This window comes from Budorcas taxicolor, chromosome 15, assembly GCF_023091745.1.
Source record: "Budorcas taxicolor isolate Tak-1 chromosome 15, Takin1.1, whole genome shotgun sequence".
In the NCBI taxonomy this organism is placed as follows: Eukaryota; Metazoa; Chordata; class Mammalia; order Artiodactyla; family Bovidae; genus Budorcas; species Budorcas taxicolor.
This window is the reverse complement of record NC_068924.1, coordinates 49,958,118-49,973,464: the sequence shown is the minus strand read 5'-3', so window position 1 is coordinate 49,973,464 and position 15,347 is coordinate 49,958,118. Positions and strand designations below refer to the sequence as shown.

The window sequence follows — 15,347 nt, the reverse complement described above, 5'->3', positions numbered from 1 at the left end:
TACTAACAAAGACACTTATTTCTCCATCCCCAACTTGTATAGCTTTAATTTCTTGTCTCATCCTAAGCATTGGTTAGAACTTCCAGTATCCTATTGAAAAGGAGTGGTGAGGAGAGACATTCTTCTCGGGGAAGCCTCAAGTTTCTCATTATGACATATGATGTTAGCTCTAGTGCTCTTTGTAGATATTCTTTATCAAGTTCAGGAAGTTCTAGTAAATTTTTAATTTCAGTTATTGTACTGTTCTGTTCCAGAATTTTCTATTTCCTTTTTAAATAATTTATATCTCATGGATATTCTGTATTTGGTGAGATGTCATTTTCTTATTTTCCTTGACTTCCTTAGACCCAGTTTCCTGTAGTCTTATTTATAATACATGATTTAGAGGTATTCTATCTTAATACCTTATCTTTGTCTAATAAGTCCAACATCTGGGCTTCCTCAGGGACAGTTTTTATTGACTACTTTTTTCTCTTTGCTAGGACATGCTTTCCTGTTTCTTTGTATGTCCAACATTTTTTGCTGAAAACTGAATATTTTAAATAATATATGTGACAACTTCAGAAATCATATCTTTTCAACCAGAGCTTGCTATGTTAGTGCTGTTTATTTGTTTATTGATTTTCACGGACTACTTCTATAAAGTCTGTTCTGGTACATGGTAGTCACTGAAGTTTCTGCCTGGTTAGCTCAGTTGTCAGCCAATGATTGGACAGAGCTTTCCTTAAATGCCTTGAAACAATGTCTCCTACTCTTTGCTAAGGGACTCTGTATGTTGGTTCAGGCAAGCTTCAAATGCTCTAACAGTTTACTCTGCCTTATCCATCACTAACTGCATGAGCAAGGCCTCAAGGTCACCAGAGTTAAGGGACTGGTGCCTTCTCAGGTATTTCCTGGACATACACTTCTGCAAAGGCACATAAATTTTAGGATTCCCAAGTAGATGGGGAAAGCTCTCTCTTAGCTTCTCATTCCCTAATATTACTTTTAAGTTTTTTTTTTTTCTTTAAATCATGCCTCTGGTTTGCCACAACTGGTAGGAAGCTGGGATGTCAAATAATTAGCTGTTGACTGTTTAGACAAACACCGGGGGATGGGTTTCTCACCGCGTGGGCTCTGAGTCAGACAAGCCCTGTGAATAGGGCTCTTCACAGAGCTTCCAGATAGATCAAGCAGTGACAGTTCTCTCGGAACAGAGCTTTTTGGGGAGTTTCACACCCACTCTGCCCCCTCTAGTGGCTGCTAGGTCACTGGTTTTTGTAGTTACTGGAGTTGTGAGATTGGAGAAGGAAATGGCAACCCACTCCAATGTTCTTGCCAGGAGAATCCCAGGGACGGGGAGCCTGGTGGGCTGCCGTCTGTGGGGTCGCACAGAGTCAGACGCGACTGAAGCGACTTAGCAGCAGCAGCAGCAGGAGTTGTGAGACTGCCGATTTTGGATACTATTGTGGTGTTGTGGAGAGGAGGATGGGAAAAGCAAATAAAAATGCCACAAAGTTCACTGTTCCTAGTGATATTCAGCAATTTTTCTTGAATAAACTCTCCTTAGATTTTTGAAAGCTTTGGTTAATTTCCAGAGTTCTGGAAAAGTTGGTTTTAACAAGTTTTTCCAGTGTTACTGCTTTTATGGAGGAGTGGATTTTCAGATGTTCTGACTCTGTCATTCCAGAAGTTCTTCTTCAAATTCCTTCTATTTAAAGAAGCATAAAGCTTTAAATAATATTGGTCACTTGTAAGTGAACTGGTCTTTGAGTATACAGTCTACTGTTAAAATGAATAATAAGTTAGTTTTTCCTATATGTTTTGCACGTATAGCAAAGTTACATCCTTACCAACCTAAATTTGAACTTACTTAAAAAATACATATATATTTATTTATTATATTTATTTGGCTGCATTGGGTCTTAGTTGCAGTGCGTGGGCTCTAGAGCACATGGGCTCAGTAGTTCCAGAATCCGATTTAGTTGCCCCACTGCTTGTGAAATCTTGGGTCCACAACCAGGGCTCGAACTGGGTCCACTGTACTGGAAGGTGGATTCTTAACCACTGGACCACCAGGGAAGTCCCTGAATTTGAACTTTCACTTTTCAAAAGGCATGTTAATTTTGAGGGCTTTGTACTAACTTGCATCATGCTCTTAGGTCATGATATAACATAAAATAGTAGGATCCCTCATTTCTAGAGAAGTTAAACTCTTAGTGAAAGGTTGTTACAACATATAGTTGTCATATTAATAATATAGCCAAGAGTGAGGCTATTTCCTGACAACACTTTTTTTGTTTGTTTGTTTCCCTTCTCCAAGATCAGGTCCTAAATTCAGAATAATAAACCTATCAAGACATATTTTATACCAAAATCATCTTGGAACTTACCAGACAGCTGCTAGAATACATAAAAAATTTGCTCCCTCTTGGCACAGCACTCATAAGTAAAGAAGGAGACAAGGGAGACAAGGAAGGATGCTAAAAATAGGTATAATTGGTATGCTCCATGTTTTAAAATCCTGCTTATCGGTGTTATGAGAGCTTCCCTGTACATCGTGTTCATGTTGTGGAAAAAGATGTTAGAGCAAAGAAAAGAACTCATCCTTTCTAGAGGATTTTTATACAAGGCAATAAGATCCCCTGGAGAAGGAAATGGTAACCCACTCCAGTATTCTTGCCTGGAAAATCCCATGGACGGAGAAGCCTGGTAGGCTACAGTCCATGGGGTCGCAAAGAGTCACATACAACTGAGCGAGTTTCTTTCTTCAATGGATTATGACTGTGAATGTTTAGTGATTGCGGCCTTTCCCAAATGAGTAAAAAGCACACTCATTTTCATAAGTAAGGGTTTGCATGATGATTGTCAACAAATCTATTTCCAGGATGATTTTATTCTTTAAGATGACCTTCTATTATTGATAGTAATTTTCATGTACAGCTTACAAAATGGGCTGTAAGGTCCTCAAGATTTCTAAACACATCTGCTGTGCATCACTTACAGAGCTGAGGCAAATAGAGAGGACAAATGGAATTATAAAAAACAGGCTGGTTAAACTGGCCAAGAAGACAGACTCTCCTTGTCCACCTCTCCCGCTCCAGGTTCTAATAATACGTTCTCCTCAAAACAGCCATCAGCTGAGACCTCGTGGAACACAGCAGTCAGCAGTAGGTGCATGCTCTGTTGGTGCAAAAGAAATTGCAGTTTAAATCATTATAACTACGACTAAACACACCTTTATTAATCAAAATAGGAGCAATCACAATCAACATATTTTTGCCAGTGAGAAATAAGCTTGTTTATTCCTGTAGCATAAAATCTGTGCTTCAGGATTCAAAGAACTCCTAGAAAGCATTTTCCGCCTCCTGCTGGTTGTGGAAACATTTTCCCTGCGAAAGTTGTCAAGATGCTTGAAGAAGCGGTTGTTGGTCAGCAAGAGGTCAGGTGAATATGGCAGATGAGGCAAAACTTCATAGCCCAGTTCGTTCAACTTTTGAAGCGTGGTTGTGCGATGTGTGGCTGGGCGTTGTCCTGGAGTAGAATTGGGTCCTTTCTGTTGAACAGTGCGGGCTGCAGGTGCTGCAGTTTTCAGCGCCTCTTATCAATTTGCTGAGCATACTTCTCAGATGTCATGATTTCACCAGGATTCAGAAAACTGTAGTGGATCAGACAAGCAGCAGACCACCAACAGTAACCATGTTTGGAGCTTCTCAGTCCAGCCACTGAGCTGGTCATTGCCGGTTGTCATATAAAATCCACTTTGCTTCACGTGTCACAATCCAATCGAGAAATGGTTCATTGTTGTTGCATAGAATAAGAAGACGACACTTCAAAACAATGATTTTTTGATTTGCAGTCGGCTCATGAGGCACCCACTAATTGAGCTTGTTCATCTTTCCAATTTGCTTCAAATGCCAAACGACTGTAGAATGGTCGATGTTGAGTTCTTCAGCAACTTCTCATGTAGTTGTGACAGGATCAGCTTTGATGATACTCTCAGTTGGTTTGTTGTCAACTTCCGGTGGCCAGCGACCACCCTCCTCATCTTCAAGGCTCATCTCCTTTGCAAAACTTCTTGAACCACCACTACACTGTATGTTCATTAGCCATTCCTGGGCCAAATGTGTTGTTGGTGTTGTGAGTTCTCTCTGCTGCTTTATGACCCATTTTGAACTCGAATAAAAAAATCACTCAAATTTGCTTTTTGTCTAACATCATTTCCAATGCAAAAAATGCAATTATTTTTGCACCAACCTGAAATTACACCCGAGTGAAAATTCTCTCTTTTATTCTGATACTAGAAATTAATAGATTGACCAAATCTTGGTTCCTGCTAACAAGGGTTTCTCTTCTCTCCTCTTGTTTTTCTAAAGATCCTACCATAATTGACTAACTGGAAAATAGACTCATGAATCTGATGTCACCACCATAAACTAACGCTTGGATGATTTAACCTGTCAGAGCCTTGGAACTTGCAGTTTCCAGAAAAATTCCAGCCCCAAAGAAGGAGACTTCTATGGAGACAGATTCAACATACAAACAGGTAATCAGAAATCATTTTTAAAGAATTAGGGAAGTTGATGAAGGCTCTATGATTGTGGTCATTGTGTTGGTATTTTTGGTAATGTGCTTCATGTTCTTTTTTTGATTAGTCATATGATACAGCCCTTTTTCTTTCTCCTGGCTGTGGTCTCTAACCCTCAATTTAGTAGACCATACTTGTGCCAACCACAGTAAACATTCTCCCTAAAAAAAATTCTTGGTCAATGGGCCACTCTCCTAAGCATCCACGCTGATATCATCTACAACTATTCCAATAATTGACTCCCTCCTTTATTGCCACGTTGGCCCAACAAATCTCTCAAAGTTCATGATGGGATAGAGTTTGGCTCCGGTGATAGATTTTTATGGCCCCAGTCACTAAACTGCTTAGAATATATCCCCTCATGAATACACTAAACAGAAATTCAAAAATGTGTAAAATTCCTTATATACTGCCATTGCAAGGGAGTGTATTCTATAGGCAATCATTCATTTATTCATCCATGCATTTGTTCATTTTGCATATCATAACATTTATACATTTAATGCTTACAATGATTTTCCAGAGCGGTGCAACCTCACCATAAATGAGCTTTAGAACATTTTCATCCCTCCTTATGCCCATTTATAGTTAATTCCTGTTCCTAAATCCAGCCCCAGGCTACCACTAGTCTACTTTCTATCTCTATAAGTTTGCCTTTTCTGGGACTAGTGGACTTTCACCTAGCATAAGGTTTTTAAGGTTCACCCATAACGTAGCGTGTACTAATAGTTCATTACTTTTTATTGCTAAATAGCATTTTGTTGTATGGTTACAACACATTTTGTCTGTCTACTCACTAGTTTATGGACATTGAAGTTATTTTCAGTTTGGGGCTTTTCTGAATAATGCTTCTATGAACATGCACATTTGTGGATTTGTATTTTCATTTCTCTTGAGTAGTTGCTTAGAAGTAGAATCAATGGGTTTTGCTTAACTTTTTGAGAAGCTACCATACTGTTTTCCAAAGGATTGTGCTATTTCACATTCCTGTTAGCAATACAGGCTGGTTCTAGTTTCCCTTCATCTTGGTGAACATTTGTCATTGCCTGTCTTTTTTTTCCTAAGTATTTATTTATTTGGCTGTACCGGGTCTTAGTTGTGGCCCATAGGATCTTTGTTGCATCATGTGGGATCTTTAGTTTCAGCATGTGACCTCTTAGCTATGGAATCTAGTTCCCTGACCAGGGGTTGAACCTGGGCCCTCTGCATTGGGAGCACAGGGTCTTAACCACTGGACCACCAGGGAAGTCCCTGCCTGTCTTATTTATTGTAACTATTCTAGTGGGTATGAAATAGTACCTCATTGTAAGTTTAATTTTACATTTTAATTTTAACCAACAGAATGATCTGTTTCAAAGGCAAACCATTCAATATCATAGTAATCCAAGTCTGTGCCCCAACCAGGAATGCTGAAGAAGGTAAAGTTGAACCGTTCTATGAAGACCTACAAGACCTTCTAGAACTAACACCAAAAAAAGGTGTCCTTTTCATTATAGGAGACTGGAATGCAAAAGTAGGCAGTCAAGAGATACCTGGAGTAACAGGCAAATTTGGCCTTGGAGTACAAAACAAAGCAGGTCAGGGGCTAACAGACTTTTGCCAAGAGAACACACTGGTCATAGCAAACACCCTCTTCTGACAACACAGGAGAAGACTCTACTCAATGACATCACCAGATGGTCAATACTAAAATCAGATTGATTATATTCTTTGCAGCCAAAGATGGAGAATATAGTCAGGAAAAACAAGATAGGGAGCTGACTGTGGCTCAGATCATGAACTCCTTATTACAAAATTCAGACTTAAATTGAAGAAAGTAGGGAAAACCACTAGACCATTCAGGTATGACCTAAATCAAATCCCTTATGATTATACAGTGGAAGTGACAAATAGATTCAAGGAATTAGATCTGATAGACAGAGTGCCTGATGAACTATGGACAGAGGTTTGTGACATTGTACAGGAGGATGTGATCAAGACCATCCCCAAGAAGATGAAATGCAAAAAGGCAAAATGATGTCTGAGAAGGCCTTACAAATAGCTGAGAAAAGAAGAGAAGTGAAAGGCAAAGGAGAAAAGGAAAGATATACCCATTTGAATGCTGAGTTATAAAGAATAGCAAGGAGAAATAAGAAAGCCTTCCTCCATGATCAATGCAAAGAAATAAAGGAAAACAATAGAATGGGAAAGACTAGAGATCTCTTCAAGAAAATTTCATGCAAAGATGGGCACAATAAAGGACGGAAATGGTATGGACCTAACAGAAGCAGAAGATATTAAGAAGAGGTGGCAAGAATACACAGGAGAACTGTACAAAAAAGATCTTCATGACCCAGATAACCACAATGGTGTGATCACTCACCTAGAGCCAGACATCCTAGAATGTGAAATCAAATGGACCTTAGAAAGCATCTCTATGAACACAGCTAGTGGAGGTGATGGAATTCCAGTTGAGCTATTTCAAATCCTGAAAGATGATGCTGTAAAAGTGCTGCACTAAATATGCCAGCAAATCTGGAAAACTCAGCAGTGGCCACAGGACCAGAAAAGGTCAGTTTTCATTCCAATCCCCAAAAAAAGGCAATGCCAAAGAATGCTCAAACTACCACAAATTGCACTCATTCACATGCTAGCAAAGTAATGCTCAAAATTCTGCAAGCCAGGCTTCAACAGTACATGAACCATGAACTTCCAGATATTGAAGCTGGATTTAGAAAAGGCAGAGGAACCAGAGATCAAGTTGCCAATATCCATTGGATCATCAAAAAAGCAAGAGAGTTCCAGAAAAATATCTACTTCTGCTTTATTGACTATGCGAAAGCCTTTGACTGTGTGGATCACAATAAGCTATGGAAAATTCTTCAAGAGATGGGAATACCAGACCACCTCACCTGCCTCCTGAGAAATCTGTATGTAGGTCAAGAAGCAACAGTTAGAACTGGACATGGAACAACAGACTGGTTCCAAATCGGGAAAGGAGTATGTGAAGGCTATATATTGTCACCCTGCTTATTTAATTTCTATGCAGAGTACATCATGAGAAATGCTGGGCTGGATGAAGCACAAGCTGAAATCAAGATTGCCAGGAGAAAGCAATAACCTCAGATATCCAGATGATACCACCCTTATGGCAGAAAGTGAAGAACTAAAGAGCCTCTTGATGAAAGGGAAAGAGGAGAGTGAAAAAGTAGGCTTTAAACTCAACATTCAGAAAACTAAGATCATGGCATCTGGTCCCATCACTTCATGGCAAATAGATGGTGAAACAATGGAAACAGTGACAGACTTTATTTTGGGGAGCTCCAAAATCACTGCAGATGGTGACTACAGCCATAAAATTCAAAGATGCTTGTTCCTTGGAAGAAAAGTTATGACCAACCTAGACAGCATATTAAAAAGCAGAGACATTACTTTGCCAACAAAGGTCCATCTAGTCAAAGCTATGGTTTTTCCAGTAGTCATGTATGGATGTGAGGGTTGGACTATAGAGAAAGCTGAGTGCCAAAGAATTGATGCTTTTGAACTGTGATGTTGGAGAAGACTCTTGAAAGTCCCTTGGACTGCAAGGAGATCCAACCAGTCCATCCTAAAGGAGATCAATCCTGGATGTTCATTGGAAATACTGATGTTGAAGCTGAAACTCCAATACTTTGGCCACCTGATGGGAAGGAAGAGCTGACTCATTTGAAAAGACCCTGATGCTGGGAAAGATTGAGGGCAGGTGGAGAAGGGGATGAGAGAGGATGAAATGGTTGGATGGCATCACTGACTCAATGGACATGGGAGTTGGTGATGGACAGGGAGGTCTCGCGTGCTGCGGTTCATGGGGTCACAAAGAGTCAGACATGACTGAGAAACTGAACTAAACTGGACCATAAAGAAGGCTGAGTGCCAAAGAACTGATGCTTTTGAATTGTGGTGCCAGAGAAGACTTAGAATCCCTTCAGTTCAGTTCAGTCACTCAGTCATATCCAACTCTGCAACTCCATGGACTGCAGCAGGCCAGGCTTCCCTGTCCATCACCAACTCCCTAAGCTTGCTCAGACTCATGCCCATTGAGTTGGTGATGCCATCCAACCATCTCATCCTCTGTTATCCCCTTCTCTTCCTGCCTTCAATCTTCCCCAGCATCAGGGTCTTTTCCAGTGAGTCAGTTCTTTGCATCAAGTGGCCAAAGTATTGGAGCTTCAGCTTCAGCATCAGTCCTTCCAATGTATATTCAGGATTGATTTCCTTTAGGATTGACTGGTTTGATCTCCTTGCAATCCAAGGGACTCTCAAGAGTCAACACCATGGTTCAAAAGCAACAGTTCTTCAGTGCTCAGCTTTCTTTATGGTCCAGCTGTCACATCCATACATGACTACTGGAAAAACCATAGCTTTGACTAGATGGACCTTTGCTGGCAAAGTAATGTCTTTGCTTTTTAATATGCTGTCTAGATTGGTCAGAGTTTTTCTTCCAAGGAGCAAGCATCTTTTAATTTTATAGCTGCAGTCACCATCTGCAGTGATTTTGGAGCCCAAGAAAATGAAATCTGTCACTGTTTCCATATCTATTTGCCACGAAGTGATGGGACCGGATGCCATGATCTTTGTTTTTTGAACGCTGAGTTTTAAGCCAGCTTTTTCACTCTCCTCTTTCACCCTCATCAAGAGGCTCTTTAGTTCCTCTTTGCTTTCTGCATAAGGGTGCTGTTATCTGCATATCTGAGGTTATTGATATTTCTCCTGATAATCTTGATTGCCTTGGATAGCAGTGAAAAGATGAAACCAGTCAATCCTAAAGGAAATCAACCCTGAATATTTATTGGAAAGACTGTTACTAAAGCTGAAGTTCCAATACTTAGGCCACCTGATGTGAAGAGACAACTCATCGGTAAAGACCCTGATTGTGGGAAAGACTGAGGGCAAGAGGAGAAGGGGGCAACAGAGGATGCGATGGTTTGATGGCATCACCAACTTAATGGTCATGAATTTGATCAAACTCCCGGAAATAGTGAAGGACAGGGAAGCCTGGCATGCCGCAGTCCATGGGGTCACAAAAATTCAGACATGACTGAGTGAACAACAACAGAATAGAGACAAAGCATCTATACCTTATAGGAATAAAATATATAAAGAATTTGGGACAGAGCCCCCAGGTAGTGCTGTATTAGAAGGTCTAGAGCTCTCTCGGGTCACCCTTCACCTCTTCCTAGCCTGCAGTCCAGAACATGTTGTCCATGCTGGACACTGCCATTGCCCTCTCTTCTGTTGAAGAGCTGAGAAAAGGATAGAGCAAGCATTCCAGTTAGCTCTGGAATACTTGGGTCCAATTCAAATGATAAATTCCTCTGCCTGGCTCTAGATAAAGCTGCAGTGAAAAATGAAATTGAGAGCTATGAATATCCCTAGATTGGAAGATTAAAGTTATTTGGCAAGATCATAGCAAGTATCAGAACTGAAAACTGGCCCAAGTCTAACTAGTTTCAGTCAGTGGTACTGGAAAGCAAAAGTCTCATTTCCACTCACATTCAAATAACTTACATGACACATGTAGGGTGACTGACTTTTTATTCAGTTTCCACCAAGGAACAAACTGACTGTGGAGCTTAACGGGGCAGGGATTGCCAGGTGTCAGAAAATAATAGGAGCTCAGCTGAGCAGCCAGAGCAACAATAGGAGCAGGCCGAAACGCAGAGGCCAGGCCTCATGGAGCCCAGCCCCATTCATGCTCTCAGCATAGAATCTCGCCACCTCCTCGTTGGGGTTGCCCAGGACAGGGTCGAACCACATCTGAATGCAGCGGCCGCTGCCCCGGCTGTAGTTGCTGGCCCTGTAGGAGTGACTCCAGATTTCATTGCACAGAGCAGCAGGCGTGGGGAAGTAGAAGTCGAAGCGATGGCAGGCAACTTTCACTGGGCACTGGTTGTACCCTGTGGGGAGGATAGAAGCCTGTAGCCACTGGGTCCAGAACCACCTCTTGCTCCACCAGCCCCACAGCTGCAAGTCTCCATAAACCCTTCCGCACCCCCACCACCCCTTCCAAAGCCCTCTCTCCCCGCCCCCCCAGCTCTCACCTGAGGTCCAGTCCCAGCCCCTGTGCCAGTTGCTCTTGCAGGTGTAGGAGGTGCGGCAGTCTTCCCACCAGCTCTCACAGTCCTCTTTGCAGAGGGGCACATTCAGAATCCGTTCTTTGCGCCAGCTCTGATTCACCTGGGTCAGGAACCAGGGAAGGAGGGCTCTAGTCAGCCAGGGATCTCAGCTGCTACAGCCCTGATGGTGTCCAGGGCTGAGAGAGAGGCAGTGACTCCACTGTTAACCAAACTCAGTTTTAGCTGCTCTCTGCTCAAAAGCCAGTAATCAATGGGACTTCCCTGGTGGTACAGTGGGTAAGATCGACCTGCCTATGCAGGGGACATGCATACAGCCCCTAGTTGGGGAAGATCCCACGTGCCGTGGAGCAACTAACCCTGTGCTCCACAACTATTGAACTGGACTCTAGAGCTGGAGAACTGTAATGGAGCCCAAGTGCCACAACTACTGAAGCCCTCGCACCCTAGAGCCCGTGCTCCACAACTAGAGAAGCCACTGTAATGAGAAGTCCATACGCTGCAACCAGAGAAAAGGCCGCACAGTAATCAAGACCCAGCACAGCCATAAATAAATAAAATAATAAGTAAAAATTAAAATATAAATTAAAAAAAAAAAAGAAAAGCCAGCAATCTGGAGAGAAGTTAATTCATGTCCTGAAGCCAGCTCTAGATTATGTTCGGCCATGCCCGTTTTTTACGGAGAAAAGGGAAAGAACCTCAGGGAATCACTAAGGCAGGAAGTTAGATTATGCATCATTCTCCATTGTGCACCAACTGGCTGACTTCAGATACCATATTGCCCAGTGACTTGCCTGCAGGTTTGCTAAGCGAGCTGTTTGAGGTACAGAGCTAATCATTTTTTAGCTACTTAAGTAATTCTTCATCCTTACTTTTTTAATCTAGGAAAAGAATCAATAGGTTAGGCAAGGCATGCTATCTATTCAGGAGAGCACAAGTCAGGAGTTAGGTTAAATTGCCTGGTGATTTCACCCCTATAATTAGGTTGTTTTAAGGTTAGAGGAACCAGAGATCAAATTGCCAGCATCCACTGGATCATCGAAAAAGCGAGAGAGTTCCAGAAAAAAATCTATGTTGGCTTTATTGACTATGCGAAAGCCTTTGTATGGATCACAACAAACTGTGGAAAATTCTTCAAGAGATGGGAATACCAGACCATCTCACCTGCCTCCTGAGAAATCTGTATGTAGGTCAAGAAGCAACAGTCAGAACTGGACATGGAACAACAGACTGGTTCCAAATCGGGAAAGGAGTATGTCAAGGCTGTATATTGTCACCCTGCTTATTTAACTTATATGCTGAGTACATCATGAGATGCTGGGCTGGATGAATCACAAGCTGGAATCAAGATTGCTGGGAGAAATATCAATAACCTCAGATATGCAGATGACACCACCCTTATGGCAGAAAGAAAAGAAGAACTAAAGAGCTACTTGATGAGGGTGAAAGAAGAGAGTGAAAAAGTAGGCTTAAAACTCAACGTTCAGAAAACTAAGATCATGACATAAGATCCCATCACCTCATGGCAAATAGATGGAGAAACAGTGACAGACTATTTTTTGGGGCTCCAAAATCACTGCAGATGGTGACTGCAGCCATGAAATTAAAAGATACTTTCTCCTTGGGAGAAAAGTTATGACCAACCTAGACAGCATATTAAAAAGAAGAGACATTACTTTGCCAACAAAGGTCTGTCTAGTCAAAGCTATGGTTTTTCTAGTAGTCATGTATGGTTGTGAGATTTGGATTATAAAGCTGAAGAACTGATGCTTTTGAACTGTGGTGTTGGAAAAGACTCTTGAGAGTCCGTTGGACTGCAAAGAGATCCAACCAGTCCATCCTAAAGGAGACCAGTCCTGGGTGTTCATTGGAAGGACTAATGTTGAAGTTGAAACTCCAATAGTCTGGCCATCTGATGTGAAGAACTGACTCATTTGAAAAGACCCTGATGCTGGGAATGACTGGAAGCAGGAGGAGAAGGAGAAGACAGAGGATGAGATGGATGGATAGCATCACCGACTCAATGAACATGAATTTGAGTAAGCTTCAGGAGTTGGTGATGGACAGGGAAGCCTGGTGTGCTGCAGTCTATGCGGTCACAAAGAGTCAGACACGACTGAGTGACTGAACTGAACTGATGGTTAGAGGGTAACAGAAATGGGCAAACAGGAAAAGGGCAAACGAGGTGCTCCCATGACCCTCCTCAGACCAGAATTCCTGGAGTGTCCCTGCAAGTGGCTGTGGGTGGATCAGCTAGGGGCTGTCCTCTGCTGAGGGGCTGGTGCCCATACCTCCTGGATCCAGGGCCCCAGGTTAGGTGAGCACTCATAGAGACAGATGTCCTGAATAAAGTGGCGCTTGCATGCAGGCTCCATCTTGCCGCAGTGGTCCCAGTCGAATCTGTACAGGCTGGAAATATCCTTATGGGCTTCGATGCTGGTGTTGACAAAGCAGCAGGCATTGTTTTCCCAAGGGCTGCACTGTTGATTGAGGGCGGGGAAGGGAAGAGGGACTCAAGGGTGAGCTCTCACACCCAGCACAACCAGAATGTTTCCACCTCTCCCCTTCAGTCCTTGATTCCCCAACAGTCTTCAGAGAAACATCAGGTGGAGGGACACTTTTTGGGGGACAGGGTTCTCCAAGACTGTGGAATCCCAGGGATAGCAGTCATCACAACATTTATTAATTTAAATTTTTATTGAGCTCCTATTGCTAACTCAGGCATTTTTCTAGGAACTGGGAACACAATGAAAACTTAGCACTGGATAATTTCTTTGGGCAAAAACAGGAGAGGAACAGGAAATTTCAGTTTTCTGGAATGACCAGATTAAGCCTCTTTGAGAAGGTGATAAAGACCTGAAGGTGAGGAAGCAAGTTAAATGAACCACAACCCCAGTACAGTTCTAATTACAGAAATACACAATGATCTTATGAATGACTGAAAACCCATGGCCTAGAATTTAGTATAAAAGCAGAATATTAAGGGGACTTCCCTGCTTGTCCAGTGGTTAAGAATCTGTCTGGCAACGCAGGGGATATGAGTTTGGTCCCTGATAGGGGAACTAAGATTTCCGCATGCCACAGAGCAACTAAGTCTGCGCAGAGCAGCAAACAGCCTGTGGGCCACAATGAAGACCCAGCACAGCCAAATACAAACTTATAAAAAAAGAATTAAAAAAAGAAAATCAACCCCCTCCTTCCCCCCAAAAGGTCTTTCCAGGCCTGCTTCCTGATTTGAGTAACACGGAAACTCAACAACCAAGAAGCTGAGCTCTAGGCATTGTTCTGACCACACTGGGCACACAGTATGTGTAAAACAGTCGATGCAAACTGAAGAAAGAGCTGTTCAGGGAACTTCCCTGCCTCTACCAAGGACGGGGGTAGACATTCCCTGAGGCAGCTCTTCCCCATCCCAGATGACCCCTCAGCCTACCTGTCCGTGTAACTTGTCTTCGGGACCTGGTTTTTCCTTATGGTACCTGGCATTCATGCAGACATTGAGAAGCTGAGTCCTGGGCCGGGCTGCCCCTACAGCAGCCACACACACCAGAAGGCACAGCAGTGGTGTGATCTTCCAGGCCATGCTTGTCCCTGAAGAACCAATTTCCTTGAAGGCAGCAAAGAAAGTCCAGGTGGATCCTCAGGCTGTTAATAATAAATTAGGAGGGTGGGTGGAGCCTAGGGCGGGATTGTGCCCTAGTAACCCTGATCTTCCTAGTCTCAGGAAGATTGGGATCAGACACAGCCTTTTGAGACAATATCTTCCTGGCTTTTCTACAAGGTCATGAGCATCAAGTAGTGCAACTGAAGGTGGAGTTTGGGCAAAATTCAGAAATAGCCAGAAAATTGCCAGAGGTCCACAATCTCTCCTTTGAAATCCTTGAAGGCAAATATTTCAGAGTTTAAACTTTTAAGGTTTATTGGCTGAAAAAACACACAGTGTAAGAACTATGAGTTGAGTGAACCACACATCTCGGTAGAAGGTTGCTTCTAGTCACAAAGTAGATACCTTTTTTTTTAATTGGAAGATAAAGTGAAAGTGAAGTCGCTCAGTCGTGTCCCACTCTTTGCCATGCCATGGACTGTAGCCAACCATGCTCCTCCATCCAAGGGATTTTCCAGGCAAGAGTACTGGAGTGGGTTGCCATTTCCTTCTCCAGAGGATCTTCCCAACTCAGGGATTGAACCTGGGTCACCCGCATTGTAGGCAGACGCTGTATCATGAGCCACCAGGGAATTGGAAGATAATTGCTTTACAATGAACCGACTCGTTGGAAAAGACCTTGATCCTGGGAAAGATTGAAAACAAAAGGAGAAAGGGGTGGTAGAGGATGAGATGGTTAGATAGCATCACTGATCCAAGGGACATGAGTCTGAGCAAATTCCAGGAGATGGTGAAGGACCGGGAATCCTGGCAAGTTGCAGTCCATGGGGTCGCAAAGAGTCAGACGACTTAGTGACTAACAACAACAATTGCTTCACAGTGTTGTGGAGGTCTCTGCCGTAAATCAACATGAATCAGTCATACCCTCTCTTTCTTGAGCACCCCTCACCATTCCACTCCTCTAGGCTGAGTCAACTGCAAACGGGCACTGAGCGTTGGCAAGAGCCAAGAGCAGTGGCAGCGGCTGCACAAGGGCGTTTGTCACCCGCCTCTGTGGGAATTAGGGACTTCCCTGGTGGCTCAG

General features: G+C 42.8%; 1 protein-coding gene and 1 non-coding gene across 2 annotated transcripts; both read right to left on the bottom strand.

Annotated features, from left to right (window-relative positions):
* Positions 1-5,740: 5,740 nt before the first annotated feature.
* Positions 5,741-5,813, bottom strand: TRNAG-CCC (transfer RNA glycine (anticodon CCC)). The gene has a single exon. It is a non-coding gene; the product is annotated as a tRNA-Gly (tRNA).
* A 4,388-nt stretch (positions 5,814-10,201) lies between these two features.
* Positions 10,202-14,242, bottom strand: LOC128060534 (folate receptor alpha-like). Its single transcript, XM_052652937.1, has 4 exons — positions 14,093-14,242; positions 12,951-13,139; positions 10,627-10,762; positions 10,202-10,482 (listed from the first exon to the last, which is right to left on the bottom strand). Exons 1-4 carry the CDS (start codon positions 14,240-14,242, stop codon positions 10,202-10,204), a joined length of 756 nt encoding a protein of 251 aa, XP_052508897.1.
* Positions 14,243-15,347: the final 1,105 nt, after the last annotated feature.